Raw genomic sequence first — 22,834 nt, 5'->3', positions numbered from 1 at the left:
CTACGGGGCTTCAAAATTTGAATATCCGAAAAATTATATCATGGAATTATGTACATTTAAAGTAGATATCTTGAAAACCGCTAAAGCAATCAAAACAAAAGTTGCACAATATAATGAGAACAAAATGCCCTATCGAAAACCATAAACAGTGTTGCAAACTCAGCATAAAAATTTTGTTTCAAATAGTACCATATACAAGTGTTCAGAGATTTAAAACGCACTATTATCACTAAACATAATAGTGAAATGTCGTAGCACAGTGTTACACACTGTTAGAGCTACGTGTGCTGTAAATGTACTATGGAGAAGTCTTATATGTGACAACAGATGATAATAATGGAATCTGGGTCTCATACTATGAATTTAGTTCAAATGCATAACACCGACTGTATAACATAGCAAAATGTCAGCAGTGTCACAAAATATTGATGCATTTGAAAAGCGAAAATGAGTGATGCTATTTTAACGTCCTGTGTCAGCTCCGAAGCTATATAGGACGGGACCTATAGTGTAAAATAGGATCCGAACCACTATGACAAAGGAAGATAACAATGAAATGTAAGGTGAACGGTACAACAAAAACATGTACGAGGCAGAATTGGAACCCGCATCCCTAATACGTTGGTTGTCTACCCTTCTAGACCACACACTATCCGGGCTGACTAAAAACGAAATGAGATAGTAATAAAATAATTATATTTCCAATATGAATATGGTAATATTACAATGTACAAACTTAATCATATGGTATGTAGGAAATGAAGTAAAAGAGTATGTCACTTAACACGAAGGACATATGCCAAGAAACAGCTCTTCCAAAAATTGATAAGATAATCTGGAGAATCATTTTACAGAATTAGAAAACAAGTGTTTCTTTCCAAGCGTGTATCATTTTGTTTTCGCGAGTTGTCTGTTTATTCACCGTGGCTACAGAAGTGTAATGCAGATCCGTCACTTTTTTCCAATGCATTCCTTTATTACCCTATGTTACCACATATCAGACTTCTCCATTGGACTTCTGTACATTTTCAGCATACGTAGCTCCAACAGTGTCCAACACTGTATCACTACACTTCACTGTTACGTTTAGTGATAATAGTGCCTTTTAAATCTCTGAACACTTGTATATGGTACTATGTGAAACAAAATATTTTTATGTTGAGTTGGCAACACTGCTTTATCTATTGCGACAATGTTTGTGGTTTTCGATAGGGCATTTTGTTCTTATTAAATTGTGCAACTTTTGTTTTGATTGCTTTAACGGTTTTCAAGATATTCACTTTAAATTTACATAATTCCATGACATAATTTTTTGGATATTCAAATTTTGAAGTCCCGTAGCTCCTATCCTTCTGGTCCACAGCACCTTAAATTTTGCTCATTTTAATTTCTCATGATGCTCTATCAGATGTGCTATATGGGAATCAGATCTTAGCGACAATTTGTGGGACCTTCCCGTGTAAGAATTGTCTTCTACCACGATAACGTACCGGGTCATCGTGCGTTCTCGACCATGTATTTTTTGCAGGGTGTCTACTGAGTTTCATTTTCCAAATTCCAGTATATTCAGTGCAACTATCAGCAAAATTCCTGTACCTAATACAATGATTTCTTTTTCAAGTTCTTTAGGAATAATCACACTCTTAATGATGTCAGGTTTGTAATTGTTTTACCATCAAAAGAATATTTTATTTTAAATAAATTTAGTTAATCTTGATTTTTTTAAAAATACAATCATTTTTTAAACATTTTTTACAGCGCCTCCCAACTCCCCTCACAGCCCTCCACTTCATCTCTTGCTTTAAATGTCTAATTACAAAATTTATACAACTCTTGCTTTGGAAAAATTTACAAAATCAATTACAAAAAAAGTATTGTTACAGATTACCAGTTTCATGATTTCACATATGTGGAACAAAATTTCAGTATATTTAAGAGTATTTCCAGTATTAGTAGACACCCTGTTTTGGGTTAAATTTCAAGTTATTGAACTTCCGCACCCACTACCACCCTGTTACAGCCCCAGCTGACTTCTGGAATCGAATCCTTCCCTAAAAGGGAAACTGACTCCACTGAAGATATCCTAGCAAACACGGATAAGGTCTTAATAAGACGGACAAGACTCTTAGAATGAGAATTTCAGGAATGCTTCCAAAAGCGCAAATACCGTTGACGTCGGTGTGTTCCGTCAGAACTGGAACATTTTAAGAGAAATTAATCAAAATAGTTTGTCAGTGCTGAATTGTGAAATTAGAAACCCAGTCTTAAATCTTTTCAATCACATCACATATGTATAGTTTAGCAAGTTCCATTGCGGAAAACCAACTGGACCTTACAGATAGTGCCTGCTTCTATGTGACGTCATCGAATTCTATCGCCAAGTCAAAGAGAAGCAATTTCAAATCCTTTATTATTTCTGGTGAGATTTTTAAAAAGTTTTTGCCCTCGTATGGAAAGTCTTATGCTACATAAATGAAACTCACGTAATAACTGTGTTCATGTCTAAATATATTAATGTGTAATTTTTATTTCTATTCTGTATTATTTAGAATTATTCACATCTTTGCTACTCTACAAAATCATCACTTTGCTTCCTTCTAGAAACCGAAATATAAGCGAGAGTCAAGGGTGCAAAGTTGTCCCATGAAACATGGGTGAGGGTTACGGATCCCTTTTGTGAGATTTTAAAAATTTTAGTTTAGTTCAGTGTCTCAAGATTGGGTGCCAATGCTAAGGAAGACGATGATGAGGTGGATGATAACGGTAGTATGACAAAAGTGGGAAGAAACGGGAGAACTTTGAGAAAAACCCATGTACACGGAGTCTGTCTATCAAAAATCTCATTTGGCGACAACTGGGACCGAACCAGGGACCCCACACGCCAGAAATGATCTCTCTAGACTAAACCACCGCGGCCCCACACGGGCATTCCATAGTTTTGTGTACAATAGAACATGAATGCTTAAATGGTATTTTAAGTAACTGTATTCTACTCATGTTCTATTTACACATAAAACTATGGAATTCCCTTCCGGGGCCGCGCTGACACGTACAAAATTTAAAACCCAATTTTACTCAATAAAATCCACTTGGCTGGGGACAACCATAGTTAGTCGACAATGCTTCCACCCACACTAGTCAGGAGACAACGTTGTACAAAGACTTGGTTACTTTCCCATCCGACATATTTTCCTAACTTCACGCCGTCAAACTGCTCTTTTGTTTCCAAAACAAAGCAATTGCGGAAAAAGTTTATAAAGGACTATGGACGTGAAAGATCGTTTGGAGAAGTGTTTTACTTTTTACGGTGATTGTATAAAATGACAAATTATATCAGAGTCAGCTTCAAACCTCTAGCCCTATTCTCTTTACGCGAGGGGACAAAACTTATTTGATTGTTCCTTGCATTTCATGAATTTAAGCAAAGTTGAAATATAATACAAAGCCGTGATTCCCGAAAAGAACTAGTGATGCTATTTAAAATATTGGTATAAACATTTTTTTTTCTAAAAAAGAAAACATCTGAATTTATTCGTGATTAATACAGCTTGAAGAATGTTGAGTTGTTTCATACAGCAGATTTCAAAAACGTACAAAGTCTGTATAGGGAAGTTCAATATTGTACAAAATTATACAAAAAGAAAATCTTTTTTTAAAAAATTATCTTCACGTCCCTGTATCACACATGGAATTTTCTTGTTTTATTAAAACGTCATAACACGGAATATTAAGTTCTTTGTAATTGGTTCTTCTTCGCTTAACACGCTTCATGTCCTCATCACTACTTCCTTCTTCTTCATCACTATTATCATCATCTACACAGTCTCCATTAAATAAATAATTATTCAGCCGCGATTCAGTCTCTGGCTGCTCAGAAATACTGAAGCACTCCACTTTCGACTGCACTCCGTTCTCTGTGACGGGTTCTTCACTCACGTGGCACTCTTCCATTGGACGACTAGGTCTTCCACGAAAACGGTTTGAGATCAGCTCCTCCTCTTCTGCAAAGAAAGAGAAAAATGTTTAGTAGTTAATCATATCTTGTTTTTGATAGGTTACTTCAAGTTTTACATACAGCATTTATGCTTTATATGTTACATTTTCATTCCAGATATGTCCAAGAATCAGTGGTACAGAAGGTTGTTTCAAGGTTTATTGTAAAGAATTCGATCGCTAGGTGGCAGCACGCGTGAGCACGAAGAAGTTATTGCAGGTAGTTACAAAGTAGCGTATATTGACTTGAAGGAAAAACGACTGTTGTGAGTATGGTCATACGGCTGCCTGTGGGAGGGCTACATTTGGGCCCTTTCCGACATTGCTTCAGCTATATAGCCAAATAAGTGCAAAATTACGGTCTTTTGGGGGACTACATTTGTGTCCTTTCCGTCACTATAGCCAAATAAATGTAAAATTACGACCTTTTGGAAGGGCTACAGTTATGCTCTTTCGGATATTGGTTCACTTATATAGCCAAGTAGTGTATGACAAAAGGTTTCTGTATGTCAAAGAAAAAAGATCACAGCTCTGTTGAATCGTAACAAAACAGGCACCGTTGCTGCTGATACTGGAGCCTCCGATATTATGCATCATAGACATCGGAGACTCGGGCGTACTCCGATGTGGTGCAAATAAGTTCATTCCTTAGTACAGTGAGGTGACTATCGACACACATTAAACGCCCACAACAATGCGACACACCTGTTTCATTTTATTATTATTAATATAAATTATAATAATGTATAAGTTTCTGCAAAGCAGTGACTGTGTACTATTGAACATTGTTGCTGCCTCGGAGGCGCTGACTGGTACAATCATTCTCATGGTTTTTAAATTCTAAAATTTTGCGACACACACTATAGGACTGTGAGATACACCTGTTGAGAACCACTACCTTAGTACGGATATGAGAACCCACAGTCTGCAAAAACAATAGCAAAGTTCATATCATGGAGAGGAAGATGAACAGCTGTACAAGGCATGGGTGTATCTGTAAAAAAAAGAGAGCAAACTTCTGTTGTTCCCGTAATTGCAGAGGTCGTTCTGCTTGAGTACATAAATCAATGGAGAAGTTTTTCAAGCGGCTTTATATTTATTGGTAGTTACTGCTATAACGATTAACTTACGCCACCCAGAGTGGACAAAAAAGAATCATGGTAGCTTATTACTAGAGGCACGAGTTTTTCGCATTAAGGATTTGAAAATTTCGCGTTTCGTTTTTCTTATTTCGCATTTTCCAAATAAAGTTTCACATTTTGTAGTTCTTGAGGAAAAGATATTCCCTGACATGTTTACAATTGTTCCTTTTATTAATAGATCACTACAGAAATAAAGAATTAATTACTTAAAAACAAAAAATACATTGAATATTTCACTTATAGAAAATTATATTTAAAAAAAAAATCAAACTGAAGGAAAATCAGTGACTAAACGTACTTCAAATTGGGAAGTTTTGCTGTCTTCTGAAAACACATAGGCACAAGTTAAATTTAAACATTAATTATACGCATGTTACATGTTTCCACATTTTCCTCCTTCATTGCTGTATGTTTGTCACTTATCACCAGTCCATAACCTCTCAACCCGTATTCGTGTAATTTAAATAAAGATAACATCTGACCAAAGCAAACACTTATTATTATTAATAATCTTTTCTCTTGAAGGAAATTATATACTGCCGAAACTAACATACATTAATACGAGGGAGGATCAGAAACTAAAGTTACAAGACTGATATTACTGGAGTTTCGTCTGTTATAGAAGAATGAGGAATGTGTGGTAATTTTAATACATGGAGTTGGCAACTGTGCAGAGTTTCAGTCACCCACCACGTATGACGCTAGTTGTAGGTCAACACAAAATGGCGACTCGTTTGGAAAACAGGTCTCGCGAAGAAGTCTACTCAGTTATTCGATTTCTGTGAGCGAAACATGTAACCGCACCTCGTAGAAGTTTATGGAGGGACTTAATGCCTCGTGGTCATATCGCAGAATGAGTCGATAGTTTGCGGCTGGTAGAGTAAACATCGCCAATGAGGAACTCAGAAGATCACAACGCTTTTGAAGCAGTTTCGCTGGGACATCAACTACCCTCCCTACAGTCCGGACCTTGCTCCAAGCGACTTTCACCTGTTCCAACACCTGAGTGAGCACCTAGGAAGCCGTCGCTTCGCTTCAGACGAGGAGGTGAAACACTTCGTGACAACGTGGCTGAACACGCAAGGACAGGATTTTTACCAGGAGGAAATCGTTAAACTCATCCCACGATGCGACAAGTGTCTCAACCGATATGCAGACTATGTCGAACAATAACCTAATGTTTGTACTATCTGTTGGGTGTATTGGTTGTATGAAATAATATATACACGTTTCACTGTAGTCTTTGTAACCTTACTTTTTGATTACCCCTCGTAATAAGTGTTTGCTTTATAGCCAGATATTATTTTTATTAGAAATAAAATAAAATAAAATAAAGTATTTAAGTTTTTTTAACGAACTCTTGAATCTCGAACCTTGAGAAAACTGAAATAATCCTATGAATATTGGTTACAGCAGTGTACATCAATACTACCCTCAATCTAAACTAATTATTGATAAAACATACACTCTACTCCACTCCACTTAAAAATGAAAGTATATGATTGAATAATAAAGTGACCTAAATAAATGACTGAAATCCTATTGTAAAAAGTACCATAGCTACTTACCGGGAGTTATTATGTCATACACATATGCATGGTCCTTAAGTACAACATGAATAACGGGGTATTCAACGATTGTTTTGCCCTGTAAGTTAGCTCTTACAGATAAAGATGAGTCCAATTCAAAATACCTGAAAAACAAAATGAGGTTGTTAACATATGGCCGCGACGCTAGAAATGAAACAAGCGTATTTATAAAGAAAACATTCTTTTATTGTCTTATCATAACAATTTATCACATACCAATCCCAACGCGGATATATGCAAATAAAAAATGAAATGAAAAAACTAGTTTCTCCAAGCCATTGGCTCGCTCTACGCTCTAGGTTAAAATCGTGTTTAGTTAAAAATTCTAATATTTCACTTTTAACTTCTTGTTTCTAGTTTGTCTACATTTTTATTATCTATTTTTCTAGTTTTTATTTAGCATAAATATTAATGCTCAAATGTAAATGTGGTGGATAGTAATGTGTTTCTTCATTTTACATTATTCTGGACATTACTTTTATCTTAATCAAGGGAATTAGATACAACTTGCTGCACAATCGGAAGATTTTCTCATTTCTTTATTGATACAGGGCGACCTATAATTATGCGTACGATTAATTATGTGTACGTAATTATTTGACTGACTGTATTTATAATTCTGGACATAAGTTTCGATATAGCAACACTGTGTAGCCTGATAGTGGTGAAGACGCAAGATGGAACACCGCTATTATTATGCCATACCAGTGCCAGATTGCCTAAACGAAACATTACCGAACCGTTGGATTGGTCGACGTCGGGCTGTGGAGTTGCCAGCTCGATCTCCCAATTTCACACCACCTGATTTTCTTTCTTATGGAGTGTTTTAAAGGACAAAGTGTATAATAACACATAAGCAATTTGGCCGAACTACGGCAAGCTACTACAGAAGAGTTCCACAGGATACCAGTACAGGTCCTTCAAGCTGCTTATGACAACGTTGCTCTTCATCTCCAGGCATGGATCGATTTAGATGGTGGATAGGTGGACCATACCATGAACAACAGAGATTAAAATTCTTGTGAGGAAAGGTATGAGAGTAATGTGTTTATGTTCAATTTTATTTTCAAGTTGTATTCCTAGTTTCTTTACCGCAGTCTTTGAAACATAATATGTATAATTACGAGCCACCCTGTGTAATACAAAAATGCACCGTTCTTGATTATATCTAAACCCGTAGAATATTTCCAACATGGATTTTCTCAGGCGGAACGCTTGGCAGTAGTCGAACTGAAACAGCTAATGCGAATTCTCCTGCCGACGACGCAAAAATAAAAACTACAATATTTGAGATAGATGACAGTAAGATCTTTATCTAAATCACCCCGGGATTTGAGACAACACTGCACGTACTAAGTCACAGGGATGACCGAAATATTGTCAAAACAGACTCTTCAACAAGAACAGAGTTGAGTTGATTTTCAGTTTAACGTCCCTTTCAGCAGCGAGGCTATATGAGACGGAACCTACTGATAACGTGGAATCCGAACCACATGAGCTCCCGCCGGGAATCGAAACCGGGACTCCCACGCCAAATCAACAAGAACAGAGTTCGTGGTGCAAGTAAGAGGTTATTTTAGAAAAATGTACGCTAAAGCGTATTTCAGTAACTGAAATAATACAATACAGTTAAATCGTCACGATATATAAGGAATTAACGCTATTCATAGACTGGGACGTTTCCCTTTTATAATACGGATTGAGACTTAATATGATTATCGACAAAACCCGAAAACACAACAAATCACAATGGCTCATTGACACGGAAGGGTGAGAAAAAATATGCATAAAGCATCCGGTCATATCACTGAACTATATCTCAAATTTAGAAGCTACTAAAACAGATAGATTGTCTCCATCACGTATTTTAACCAGAAAAGATGAGTTGTTCATCACAGTTATACGCATGTGCATGAGATAACATTTCTTAAAACTGTGACTGTTGCCTCTATTTGCAGAACGAGTGGAAGGTGGATGACGCAACTCACCTTGTATCGTTATTTTTAAAAGCATTTTTACCTGTGTAACTTTATGGTTTGTAACAGTCCAATATATTAGTATAATAACGTGCAACCCTAACAGCAGCTGACAAGACAAGACAAGACAAGAAGGATAACACAAATAACACTTGTTAGATTTACCCGACCTTATTATAATGGCGTATCGAAAAACTTTGAATTCTAGAACAGGGTGTCTACTAAAATTACAAAATGAAGTTTCATGACCTTTTCTTTACCAAACCACAAAATTTCGTAACATTCAAAAACTAATACCAGTACCTATATTCTGTAGCACTTGTATTTATCCTATCTCTACCTTCAAAGACTGTTCCCTGGACTTTCAAAGACATAAATGGACAAATCCTTAGTAATCCTTTAAAAATGTCGCACCGATTGTAAACAGTTGTATTGATGAATTGTCTCTCTCTTTTAAATTGGCTAATATTTTTTTTTACCCTTTTTTGAGCTTTTTCGATCATCTTAGTTGTAATAATCTCCTTTTTCCCTTCTTCAACTCTTTTTCCTTCTGCTTCCACCTTGATTTTGTTTCGTCTTTCGTGTTCTTCATTGAATTTTTCATGCATGCGATAGAAGCGTGCTTTGCTTGCGATTTGGTAGCGCCTAAAGCCGACCATAGGCATTTTTGGCGGTGAGTTTTGACGTTTAATAGAACAAAAATTTTGAGCCTCTACTTATAGTTGTACAGATAAAAAAATCGTGACCCAAAAGATAAATTTCGTGACTTTTTCTTTTATTTCATAACTGTTTTCTGATTTCGTGACCAATCGACACCATGTACAATATTGTTGGCATTTAACAAATAAAATAGGTATTTGTAGAATAATTAGTTATTATATCAACAGTACAGCATTATTCGAAAATATATTTAAGGTTCCCTCACATAACAATGTACACATTCACCGTGCCATTTTTGCATACCCTCTACTGAACTGAAAACTTTGCTTCTCATTTAACGTATGGCGCCTTAATGGTGTGGAATCCAAACGGCTGGTGTTGAGGAAAAAAAAAAAAAAAAAAAAAAAAAAAAAAAAAAAAAAAAAAAATCCAGCATTTTAGATTGAAAATAATCTATTTCCAACAATTTTCTTCTTTTTCCATATTTCCGCATCTCCGACGATGGCCCCGGAATTTTATATACACCTTGTATATGTATATATGACTATTTTGTAACATATGATTGGACATTATGTTCTATCTCTCTCTCTCTCATTCTTGTTTTTCATTTTTATTTTATTTTACTTTTTGAACTTTTTTCTTTCTGTTTTTAAACGATCAATCATATTGGCTCGAAAGCTATGTACGCAATGCTTTCAGTGTAAAAATATTTATTATATGAACATGTACACAATCAGTGGCGCAACTAGCTATGAGCTCGGGGGAACCGGGCCTCTCTCGAAACTAACCTGGCCTATCTTATACAGCAGCACTGCAGACAAATTTTTGTTGAAATTTCCTGAAAATCTTTATTCCATGTCACTTGTCTAGTATCATTAAAAATATGCAAACTCTCTCTCATACACGCACCATTCGTGAAGAGTGCTCTTAATCTGCATTGAGACATGAGACAACATGTGCGAAATATCATTTTGCGATTGTTTAGTGCTGTCCTGTTCGAATAAATGGACTTGTAAAGAAGCCAAGGCGATTAGATATCAAACTGTACATATGGGAAAATTCTCAAATTGTGAATTAATTGTAGAATATTGTACCGAATAGCTTTAGGGATCATTTAATAAAGGTATATTTTATTCATTAACAAGAATGTGCTATGTATGAACTTGTTAATCTGTCGATGTTTATGTGCCAAATGTTAATACATTTTTTAACCTTTCTTACATAATTTTGTGAAGTTATGTACATGAACGGTAATTGAAATTGATAGCTTATATGTTGTTTATAATATTGTAGCATTTAACTATTTTTTTTATAACTATTTAAGTGTTTGGTCTTGGAAAGCACCTTTACCATACGGTTTGAAAATTTCAATTAGTTCACGACTACATTTAAAAGTCTGTCGTTATAAATTGTAAAATGTATTCTTCGTACATTTTATTGAGTAGTATTGCAAAGTTTGTAATGTATCAATAAATCTAAAATAGATCAATGTATAAGCGAATATTGAATTAAGTCGTAGCACCGTATAAAAGGGGAAAAAAAGTGAAAACCCTAAATTAACTTCTTAAGAGTAATAAATGTTAGTAAAGTGCGCGTAATGACAAGCAAAAATAAAGATTTACACAACAATAATTAGAGTGCGAGTTTTAAAAATTGTAATCGTTTATAACAGGGAATTTGTGAATTTGAATTTTTATTTTAAGACCTTTTAGCATGTTAATAATAGGAATAACTAAATTTCTTGTAGTACGGAAAATTCAAACTTTCAATTTTATCCGCATCAGATGATGCAGCACATAGTTTGCAAACTATTGTACTAGCTAGTCTTGGCCCCTCCCGAAATAAAATCCTGCTTGCGCCATAAATTTTTCAAGTGTGGTAGAATACACTGAAAGCTAATAGAAAAGAACATTCGTCAGAGCAAATCTAATCTACTTTATTATCTAAGAGATTTATATTACCTTGAACTAGCTCTTGGTAAATTTTCCGCCCTGAGCAATAATTTAACTCCTTTCACTCTCGCTGCTTGGTAGTACATTAACCTTTCCTTTAACTTTGGATCTGCAACAACCGGATCCAGATGTTTATTTAGAGCAAATGACAAACGATGTTCTTCAGGCACTCTGAAAAATAATAATAAAAATATAATCATTCACAGTTAATTCATGCTGTAGAATCACATTTTAACCTCTACATGCCGAACGACGCAACTGCTACATCAAGTTTGAAAACCTTAATAGCTTAGCCCCTAACTAAGCTAGTAAGATAATTTTGATATCAATGTATTCTTCAAGGATGAAGCTTGCCGCTGATAATGCATTTTACGTATTTGGGGGATAATACGGCAGAGTGGGGAGGGTAAAATTTCGTGATTTTTTTTGTATCAGTTTTTTTGGGGGCTATTCTTTCCCTTGGGGTACAGTCATAAAAATTGGTATGTGACGCAATGAAGTAGTCTATTACACGCTAATACCATGCCAAAGTACTTGCTTATACAGGGAAAATACGGAAGGGGCAAAGTTTTCCTTTTTTTTTTTAACGTAAATTACGTTTTCTGGACGGTTCCTATAAGACAAGATATCTTTTCACTGAATTGTTCTAGACGCTTTAATTCTTGTTTCTGTATTTTCTACGGAGAACAATGAAAAATATTGTGTGCACATAACGTGGTACTATGGTGAGGAGAGGAGCGGGGCGACGTGAAGGTCTGCAACAACCCTTCTAAAATGAAATGAAATTTTGAGTTTTACGTCCCACGATTATGCCGGTTAGGCTAAAGGAGACGGTGATAATGATTAATGAATGAAAAATGGTGGAATGAAGAAAGTGGGAGGAAACGGGAGAACCCCGAGAAAACCCACGCACACGGTGTTTGTCCACCACAAAGTTCACTTGGCGGGAGCAGGGTTTGAACCCGAGACCCCTAGCACCAAAGGTGAACGCTCTCCTTCTAAAATGATATACAGGGCGTTGTTATAGGAATTTTGTTCTGAACTTTTAGCTATCTTGCTTTGTATTGCAGCAATGGCTATCATTTAAAAAAACAAATATTATTGCCACAAGTGTATTGCCTACACATTAGCTTCATTTTGCCAGCATAGAGTGACCATAAGGGTTGCCAGGTCCTCCCAAATTCTAGTTTTTCTCATATTTTAAAAAGATTTTTTGTTTCTCCTTCTACGAACAGGTCAGGAACTGCACAAGCGTTACCTTGTTGGAATCAGTGTTACATAAGCCTTTCAACGAGGTATCCAATCATTACTCTTTGATTCGTTCAAACCCCTGCCCGGTGTATAAAGGTTAACTTACTCCAATACAATGACAGGTATTTTCATCCGGATCGTGGTTGCAAGTAGTACGTCTGTCAGTTAGAAGAAGTATAACATGAAATGAAATGCCCCACGATTATGCCTGTTAGGCTAAGGGAGACTTACTAAGGCAAGGGAATGATGATAGAAGAATTGGTAGAATGATAATTTAGGAGGAAACGGGAGTATTCCGAGAAAACCCACAGGCACGAGGTTCACCACAAACTTACTTGGTCGAGATCGAACCAGGGACCCCTCGCACCAGAGATAAGCGCTCTACCACTGAGCCATCGTGCCCATTAGTTAGAAGAAGTAGACCAAGAGATACAACCTTCTACTTAACAAAGTATTATGTTTAAACACTAACATTTTTCTCAAAAACTACACATGAGAATTTATCCTTAAGTATCTCGCTTAGTTCAGCTCTATAACATGTATCGACTGGTGTAAGTATCATCCTTGGACTTTTTTCGTTAAACCTAATAAGAAAGTAAAAGTTATAAAATACATATCAATATGTAGATAATAATTGCAGGGCTCATAGTGGTCTGGTCTCTGACCAAAAGCTCATCATGTCCCTTTTTTCTTTGCCAATTTCTCCATCACCTCTCTGTTTGTTGTTTTGTTTCATCTTTTCTTCTTTACTTCTTTCTGAGCTTCCTCCTTTCTTATGTTTTCTAAGTATGCTTTGTAGTTACGGTAAGCAGACTTAGCAGATGTAAGAAGCTTCTGGGTAAGTGGAACCAGTTCTGGCCTATTTCCGAATTTCTTCATCCCAGATATTATATTTAACTTAGTTAGCATTGAGAGTTCTCAAAGCCATGAAATATTCTAATTCATCACCTACTCTTAAGAACATCATACAAGAAGCATAACACAAGACGAACCACACGCGCACACAACGTTGAGCGGAGCGTTAACTATTACGAGAGAAAACTAAAAGACTATTATGATAAGAAGAAAGAATAGACACAGAAGGGTTCACAACCCCACCTTGAGAACTTAAGCATCCACCAACCATCCACTGTGCTTTAGAAAGAACAAAAGCCGCAGCGAGAATAAAGCTAACTGTTTCACATGTGGCTGCAAGTACTGAAGTTTTCAGAAGAATAATGAGTAACAAGTTACTGTCTTTCTCCATTTATTTTTATAATAATTTTCCTAGAAAACTGCCAATGCAAAACATAAATCACACGAAAAAATCACTTTACCTCCCAAAAAAAAGTAAATTTTAGTGACAAATTTGAAAAAAAAAGTAATTTTTAGTTAAAAAAAAAAAAAAAAAAAAAAAAAGTGACTCGCTATGAGCCCTGTAATTGGTAACTTTCCTATATTATATTAGCATTCGTATCAAAATACATTAATCTTCTGTAAGTTGGCCACTTTTCAATAGAACTCACAGTGGCCAATATTCAAGTTTCAATAGCGTACCTTGCATCAACAATTTTCAAGTTATCAGCCTGCGGGAAAATCCATTCTATTCTCCAGAAAATGACCTGCTCTTTCCAATCGAAGAACGTTGTATTTTCTTTGTGGCGAAGAAAATTCTGAGGTAGGTATTGCAGACGAACTCCACGTCTAGTGGCAGCTGCTCTTAGACGAAATAAATGCTGCAACACACAGAAATATAACAGCCGAATTAGATAAAAGTAATAACAAAAGAAACACTGACCAAAGCTTAAAACCCACTTAATTTTAAATTATAAATGAAGAGGATGAGAGTGGAAAATGTCATGGTATAGGAATTATGGGAGAAGAAACGGAGAAAATGAAGAATTGATTGAAGAAAGGAGGGGTCAGAACTTATAGAAAGAGTGGAAAAAATTTATTAAGATCAGTAAAGAAGAAGAACAGAAAAGGAACTAAAAAGATTAATGAAGAGGAAGAAGGAGTCATCTACAGTGTATGGTGTGAGGACTGTGATATGTCATATACAGGAAGAGAATGAAAGAAAGGATAAAACAACATGAAGATGATGCTAGGAGGAAGAGATACCAATGCCATATATAAACATGTTAAGGAGACGAATCATGGAACTAATTTGGATAAGAGAAGTATTGGAGATGGAGAAAAGAATGATAATAAGGGAGTAGAAAGAAGAGATTGGATAAAGAAGGTAGGAAGAGAAACTGATGAACTGGACAGGAGGCTTACTTATTAATGAATTATGGCAAGGAAGTTTGGATTGCATACACAAGAAGAAAATAAATAAATATACATAAAAAAAAAGCCCTTATAAGAACCAAAAATGGCGGAACGTGATTAGTTGGAAATTGAACAAGAAGACTTACGAGATTGACTGAAGGCCTCAGCAAATAGAAAAAAAAAAAAAAAAAAGTATAACAATGACTATACATGTCTGTTAAAAGAATTTAAACTTTGTCACAACAATGACTATATATATGTGTCTGTACTTTCATTTATTGTCGATAATGTTGGAAGAAGGATATGTTAGATATGCGAAACCGTTACAAATTATAATTTAAAATAAAGTGGGTTTTAAGCTTTGGTCAGTGTTTCTTTTGTTAAAATAATCAATCCAAAGCCATGGATAGTCTTACTATAAAAGTTTTGTTCGTATTATTCTTTATTAATTGAGGAAAGTACACTCTGCATTGTTGCAAGATTAAAATTAAATAGGTTTATTAAGTATATGAATTAATGCAATCTATCTTTAATTATATCATCTCATATAGGAATAATTGTGTACTTTTTATGTGTAATTAATATAATGTTTCTTTTATAGTCCAAGCATTTCGTTCTCGCATTCTCCCACTTGTCTTCATAACGCTTAATAAACGTTACATCATTCCAACTCTTCAATGAGAAATCAAAACAGAGGCTATAAGCTTGCTGCAAACGCTAGACGTATACCTTACGCTCCCTCAGCTTCCACATTTTTCCTTTTCCTCTTTTATGACGAGCAAAAATTTTAACAGCTAATACATAAAGAAATAACAGATATACAATTGGTAGAATGAAAATGTGGGAGTACTCGAGAAAATCCACGGACACGATGTTGTCCACTACAAACTTCTTTGGTCGGGGATCAAACCAGGGACCCCACGCACCAGAGAAGAGAGCTCAATGACTGAGCCGCCGTGCCCCCCTCCCCCCATCTATTACATTTTATCTTGAAAACTTTAATCTAAGTTCAGGAAAAAGAAATACACATCATTTTACGCATCAACTTACCAAAGGTAACTCCTTTCTGATTCTAGTGAAATGTCGAGTGGGGTCTCTGATACAAGAATCAACAGAACGAGTTATATCTTCCAGAAATCTGTAATCTGTCAAAAAAAGATACAGGTATATTAAAATAGCATAAACAGAAATACATTCATATATACATTAACTTTTTAGGTTATAAATATAATGCCCCTGAAAGACGAAAAGTGAAACAGTAACAAAGTAAACCAGTGAAATATTTATTACTTAACGAACATAAGGAATAGTTATCCCAGTATTGCGAGTGGTGATGATGTTCAAAAACAAATTTCACTCACATCCATGCTCTCTAAAAACGGAAAAGGTACATGAACATTTGATATTTCAGAAATTATTCCATTTTTCTTCTTCCGACAGTAAAAATTGCAATTTTTTAAAATATATGTTCCTATTTCTTATATATTTTATTAAATTGTTGAGATCCTTCTTCAGAGAACATGGAGCTGAGAACTGAAATGCTAATTGAAGAAAAAGATTTATCTTGATTTTGAGTTTAACGTCACGTTCAGCAGCGAGGCTCTATGAGACGTGGACCTACTGATTAACGTGGAATCCGAACCATATGAGCTCTCGCCGGGAATCGAACTCGGTCCTCCCACGCCAAAGGCGCGTACGCTAACCACTTAGCCACGGATGAGCTCTTGAAGAAAAAGACATTGTAACGATCGTGTATAAATATAATCGAGTGTTCAAAAAATGGCGCCCACGAACAACCCAGCTCTATAAGATCATACCCTCCAGGGGCTCCTTCAGCTGCTATAGGGAATCAAAACTTCACTATATGGCAACGTTGCAACTTAATTTGGTACCATTAGCATTGCTCTACGAATCCATCAAGCGGTTACATCGATTGCTAATAGGTGGTGCTAATGTCAACGTCTATCGACTTTAACTGCCATCTGGAAAGAATTGATATAACTATTTGATGGATTGGTAGATCTTCTGTGCGGTTCTTTATCTGTGACGTTGCCACATAGTGCAATTCGCGTCTCTAGACGAGGACCCGAAAAGTATACAATTAAATACATTTTTCGGTTAATTATGACTTGAATCGTCCAGTTTCAAGACGGCTCTTGTCCATTTACAGTAAATTTCAGAAAACTTAGAAAAATACCAGGATCTGCATAGAACTAGGAATACTTAAGGTTGTTCATGTGAAAAACTTGAACTTAAAATATTTCCAGTTCCAAAAAACGCATCGATTCTACAGTTTTTGTCGGTTTTCTGGTATTTGAAATAAATGGACAAGAGCCATTTTGCAACTGGATTTATAGAATAGTGTTCCAGTCCGTGAGCGCCATCTTGGAACACCCGAGATATAAATGTCTCTTAAAATTCAATTTCTCCAGTAAAGGAGATTTAAATAAATGCTACTGCAAGTTTAAAACCTATTTTCAATTTTATTTCTCCCAACCATCTCTTGAAGGTTGGGAGACTGTTTTAATTTAGCTGACCAGGACAGCCACCTAATTCCAAGAACATTCCCAGGCTAGCAGTGGGAATGTTTTTCTGGATAAATTTAAATTAAAAAAATAAGGAATTAGTTTTGAAATCTACTAATACTTGGTTTAAAATAGCAGATGCCGCGCTCTTTTAAAGTCCCGAGTCCCATTATCACACAGTACAAGTAATTTGGAGACAGGACGTTTGAAATAAGGTAATTTATGTACTTTCGAACAATACTGAAATCTACTGCGAAGAAGTTCAGAACAGCTATTTGAAGCTGCGAATTTGTTTGAGCAAATTCATTTTTATATGCCAAGCAAACCGTTTCGAAAATACGATTTCCTATCATGTTTCTCAGCCGGTAATTTGAAAAGTGAAAACAGCTTCTTTTGTCATCAGCAATGCACCCAGACCTATAACAAATCTTTATTATGAAAAAAATATCCACACCATATATTTTTGCTCTTACTTTTTCCTCCTACCAAGCAGGAAAGAATATTGTAAGAAACTATTGGTTCATGTAATTGGAAGCACTTGTAAACTTAAGACTGACCTGATACCAGTATTGAATTTTTATTTGTAAAAATGAATTATTACGTTTTATTATATTTCCATTTTTACCTTGACACAGCATTGTGACAGTGTTAAGATTTCTCTGACCCTAATTCAATTTTGACTCTCATGAAAGTGTGGAAAGCTTCGAAAAAACATCTTGAGATTTTACGTTCTGATATCTGTACTTCATCCATTGTACGTTTAATTTCTTATAAATGTCTAGATAAAACAGAATTAGTAGTAATATTAATACTAATCTTGTATCTTTACCAATATTATATGCTGTAATATTTTGCATGGTTGTGTTTACAAACACCCAATATGTGCTCTTATTTACAAACAACAACAATATGCATTTTACTACAGAGTATTATAGTTGTAGACAACGGAAATAATAGCGACATTATGGATTATAAGCCAACGGCCTGACATGGTGAACTACCACACAGAACAGGCAGCTAAACTTGAAATTGTTGTTTTCTCTACTGATAATAAAATGTTTTCTGGTAGAATTCTTCAATGATTAAAAATGATCGTAGAGACCCTGTCGTAAGGCCAAGTATTCTACGCGGAATTTTTTTCCTTTGGGACTTTTATTTTCCCCTATTTGGAAAATTTTCTCCAATAATTCGAAAGTTGGATGCATAATTTCGATATTAGCCTATATTTGCATTTAAAACTAATGCACTTGTATTTATTGCATGAAATGTGAGTAATTTAGGTTGTATTTTTATTGGGATGTCGCTGTAGCTCAGTGGCAGATGATAACTTCTGGTGAGTAAGGTCCCAGGTTCGATTCCAGCTCGCGCCAAGTGAACTTTTTGGTGGAGAATCATGGTGTGGGTGGATTTTGTCGGAGTTGTCCAGTTTCTTCCCACTTTCCTCATTTCATTCGGTATGATTATCACAGTCTCCTTCTATCCTCAGTGCATAATTCTGGGATGTTAAACTAATAATAATAATAAAAGTAAATTTGTTTGACCTTCCTGTAACGGGCACCTGTCATTTACGGACAAACAATCATGTCTTATCAATGTTCGTTACTCAGAGATTTCACTGTATATCATTTAATAATAGCTATCTTATTTATTTGGAATTGGTTCCTCTGATAAATTTAGAAGATTCTGTCTATAGAACCAATTTACATGTCTCGAACTGTTACTTTTCAAGAAAAGTGGTTCTTGAGAATATGAATTCCCGGATGACAGTTTTCCCTACTTAACTCTATTGAAGCTTACCACTAAGCAGGTCCATGTTGGTAAACTTTGAGATATGTTTGTACGTAGTTGTATCTCTGACACCATCACACCCAATCTCTTTCTTGTGTATTTTACAACACTTAAGTGAACAAGTTTTCACTTCACATCTGGGGCAAGTATAGTTAGCGCTCTTCCCATTACATACTTCACACATAACTGACCTGAAAAGAAAATTACTCTGTTATAAATTTCAGATACCGGTACATACTAATTCTTGGCATTTAATTTCTAGGTTAACGTTTGTAACTTAAAAGTGTCTATTTTCTTGATATTAGCAATAGTTCATTTTCACACTGAAGTTAAGGTGTGTTTTGTAACTCGTAACGTAATTATGGCGCACATCAAATGAATACTCATTACAAAAGCTGTAATTTCGTACAATTTTCATCCCTCTATCTCCATTTAGCCTGAGAAATTGTTAATTTTGTGATTACATGTTGGTGGAAAATGGTGTTTCTAACTTTGATGTAGTACTACTGGATAACTATGTCATATAAAGAACTGAAACTTCTCTATTTCTTCTATCTCTAGGAGTACTTCATTTACACCTAAAATGAAAGAGATCAAAGCTGGTCAGGTTTTTTCGGTGGTTGACTTGACATGGAATGACCCGATAATAAATTAATGAACTATTTGAAATTATACTTCTCTTTGAAATTATAGCTATGTCAACGAAGCTATATGACAAGGAACTTCTGTTTTAAGTGTGATCCAAGTCAATAGTTGGGTTTGTATCACATTCAAGTATTCCACCAGAGATCAATTTCGAGATCACACATGTTAACTATTTGGGTAGGAAAGAGACATATCAAGTTGTCTGGCTAATGCAGTTTACATAGTAACCGAATTTACATTTTTTTTTTTTTTTTTTTTTTTTACATTACTACTTGTATCTTCTGTGTGCGTTCCTGCACGGCGCCACTAAAAATTTTCAATGGCCAGTAAAATTTATATTTTATGACCATAACATTTTAAAATTGTGGTGTAGTTTTTACGAGATTAAGTCAACAAGTATGGTTATTTTACAATTAAAATTAATGACTGCATGGAACAGGGATATGTAAGATTTTAATTTCCACAGGTGTTGTACTTTCACACAAGGTAAGAAAACTATTTTATGTTTACAAAATCAGTTATTACCGTTAAACCACTACAAATGCTATTGGAAGTCGTATTCTTGTTGATAATTTTGAGTATAGGTCTTACAATAATGTTTACAGCAATTTATTTGTTATGAGAATCATTTGCTATATGTCATACACGTTCAAACGCTGGGAAAAATACATTAAGACGCAAGTAAAGACAACATACAACCACCATGCATGCCAAACGCCATAATTACAATAATGTTGCACAATATACACTGTCAATATCCTACGTAAATCTGTTAGAACCTTTTGAAAGTTTAGTTTTGAATATGGTCTACTGAAAGACCTGTCAGATATAGCTCAAAGCGAGCACGAAAGAAAAATACATTAGTACAAGTTATGACTGTAGTCTTACGCGTATATTCTTCGCGCCACTGTTTCTTATGTTCCCCTGGGTCAACTAGATAGTTTAACCCAATCCTGAACCCAATAGATATCATTATTGTTTGTACTGATCATCTAGCAGTTTTTCTTTTTTCTTTTCACACGAATAATGTTCCGGTAAGGAAGCTTTTGAAATGGTAATGGTGGGTTAGTAGCCAGGACTTTTCTTTATCAAAGCTCAGTACTCAATTCATATAGTAATGCCGAGCGAGCGTGGCAAGTGAATGCGAGTTAGTAGCCAGGTTTGTTCCTTTATTACGACTCAATGGTCAGATATAGCAGCACCACATTTTGCAGAATATACAGATACAATCCAGTACTCTGGATGGAAAAAATATATGGTCCATGTTCCGTTAAGGGGGTCTAAAACTACACTGGACCTCTTAAGCTACCCTAACCTAATATAACGTTATATCATGCAATCAAACGAAAATCAATAGAAGGAAGTGGTGTCAAAGACACTGGACCCCCTTAACGGAACACGGACCAAATATATTTATACGGAACAAATTTTTGCAGGCGGCAGAATTAAATGGTAATTGCTACAGCTATATTTTATGTTTAAAAATGTAGAATTACTACTGTGAAATCATCACAACGGTTATATGACTATTTTAGATACCGGTACCATGTACCCCAGGCGGAATAAAGAAGCTGAACACAAGTGTAACGTTACTAGTGTGAAACAATTACAAGTGGTAAAGGAACTCCTCACTGCAGAAAACCACGTACTTTCACTACATTTGCCTACGTGCCTGCTCCCTTAGGACGCATAACTGCGCGAAAACACCAGCTTCGCCCTGCCCTATTTTATAACATTCGTGCTAGTTTGCTTTTTGCACTGTGATCTTTGTAATATTGTATGTTCCGACGCTGTATTTATACGCAAATCGTGAAAGAATTACAATTCTTCAACAATTACTTCCGGTTGCCCTGTTTAACTATATCAATGCTAAGTGCAGTATTGTCATGTTGTCCAGTGCTAATCACACTGAGAAAAAAACGGCAATTAGTGAAAAAAATGCAATTTTTCATCATTTCGAGTGGTGTGCTTTAACTAAACCTGAACGTAATAAACATCACATGTTAAACTGCACGAATTTTACACCTAATATTATTTCCAAAGCAGTTACAGTTGGTCCACCAGCATCCTATACGAAACTATTCTCACGTTTAAGTCACTGACGGTTCCTTGAAGTAGTCTTACAATAAAATCACCAGTACTATCACATGGCTGCTATTTGGTAACAGGTACTGCAAGTAATTCGTCACAGTATACAATTAGAGATTTAAACTCAGGTCGACAAGCTGTTTTGAGTATCCTGCCAGTCCAATCAGTATTTGGGTAACTGTTTAAAGTTTCCTTGAAAAACATTCTTACAAGTGGATCATCACAATAAATGAAAAATTCCCACCACACTAAATTTTCAAAAATATCTTCATCGTGGGAGAAATCCTTTTTCACAAAAGCCATTTACTATTAATTTACCATAAACTCGCACTTTCACAACATAATTACCTCCTCTCACACCCATGTGCTCACCTGGCGTCTGTCGCCATATTCCGCAGATTAGCAATGTAGCCAGTACTTTTCAAAGCTTCGTTTAGACAAAAATACCACAAGTACATTTTTTGGCAAACCAAAGTAAATGTACTTTTAAAATTTCTTTAGTAAACTGTATGAGAAATAATATACAAAATTATATCATTACATTCCGTGCATGATAAGTCTTAGTACAGCACTCGACTAAATGATGATGGAAGAATTGGTGAAATGAGAAAATTTGGATGAAACGGGAATACCCCAACACGATGTTGTCCGCTATAAACTTATTTGGTGTGGGATCAAATGGACCCCACGCACCAAAGGAAAAGGCTCTACTACTGAGCCACTTTGTCTCTTATACGCGTAAACAAGATTAGTGAAAAGACGTGGATTTTCGCAGTGAAACGAGATTCTAAACATAAAATACAACTGTATTACTCACTATTTAAATCTATTTCCTGTAGAAATTTGTTCCTTATAAACAAGATTTTCTACGCTGAGTGTCCAATTTTACCCTTAACTTTTCCAAAATGTGGTGTACCTCAACTTAACCTGACCTATTACTTTCGCCTTATTAATAATTTAATGTATCCGAAATAC

At 35.4% G+C, this 22,834-nt stretch overlaps 1 protein-coding gene across 5 annotated transcripts; it reads right to left on the bottom strand.

The window, feature by feature from the left end:
- Nucleotides 1-3,497: 3,497 nt before the first annotated feature.
- On the bottom strand, nt 3,498-22,339 carry LOC145689841 (box C/D snoRNA protein 1). Of its 5 annotated transcripts, none has more exons than XM_081764068.1 (7): nt 22,208-22,339; nt 19,136-19,317; nt 15,864-15,958; nt 14,100-14,278; nt 11,322-11,483; nt 6,704-6,828; nt 3,498-4,001 (listed from the first exon to the last, which is right to left on the bottom strand). In XM_081764068.1, exons 2-7 carry the CDS (start codon nt 19,308-19,310, stop codon nt 3,667-3,669), a joined length of 1,071 nt encoding a protein of 356 aa, XP_081620194.1. In that variant the 5' UTR covers nt 19,311-19,317; nt 22,208-22,339; the 3' UTR covers nt 3,498-3,666. The 5 variants fall into 5 exon arrangements, with proteins under 5 accessions (XP_081620194.1, XP_081620192.1, XP_081620193.1 ...); XM_081764066.1 differs by having other exon boundaries at nt 22,232-22,336; XM_081764067.1 differs by lacking the exon at nt 22,208-22,339 and adding an exon at nt 22,104-22,177.
- Nucleotides 22,340-22,834: the final 495 nt, after the last annotated feature.

The sequence above is a fragment of the Thermobia domestica genome, chromosome 7 (assembly GCF_964235325.1).
Source record: "Thermobia domestica chromosome 7, izTheDome1.hap1.1, whole genome shotgun sequence".
NCBI classification, from domain to species: Eukaryota; Metazoa; Arthropoda; class Insecta; order Zygentoma; family Lepismatidae; genus Thermobia; species Thermobia domestica.
Note: the sequence above shows the minus strand (reverse complement) of the source record. Positions and strands in the feature narration are given on the sequence as shown.

What these genes read in the sequence shown, in the direction of transcription:
- LOC145689841 (XM_081764066.1), bottom strand. Translation starts at nt 22,317, where the DNA reads ATGTACTTGTGGTATTTTTGTCTAAACGAAGCTTTGAAAAGTACTGGC. An exon ending in TTGAAAATTGTTGATGCAAG is followed by an intron (nt 11,484 to 14,099) that starts GTACGCTATTGA and finishes ATTATTTTTCAG; the next exon opens with AGTGCCTGAAGAACATCGTT. An exon ending in GTATGACATAATAACTCCCG is followed by an intron (nt 4,002 to 6,703) that starts GTAAGTAGCTAT and finishes CTTTCTTTGCAG; the next exon opens with AAGAGGAGGAGCTGATCTCA.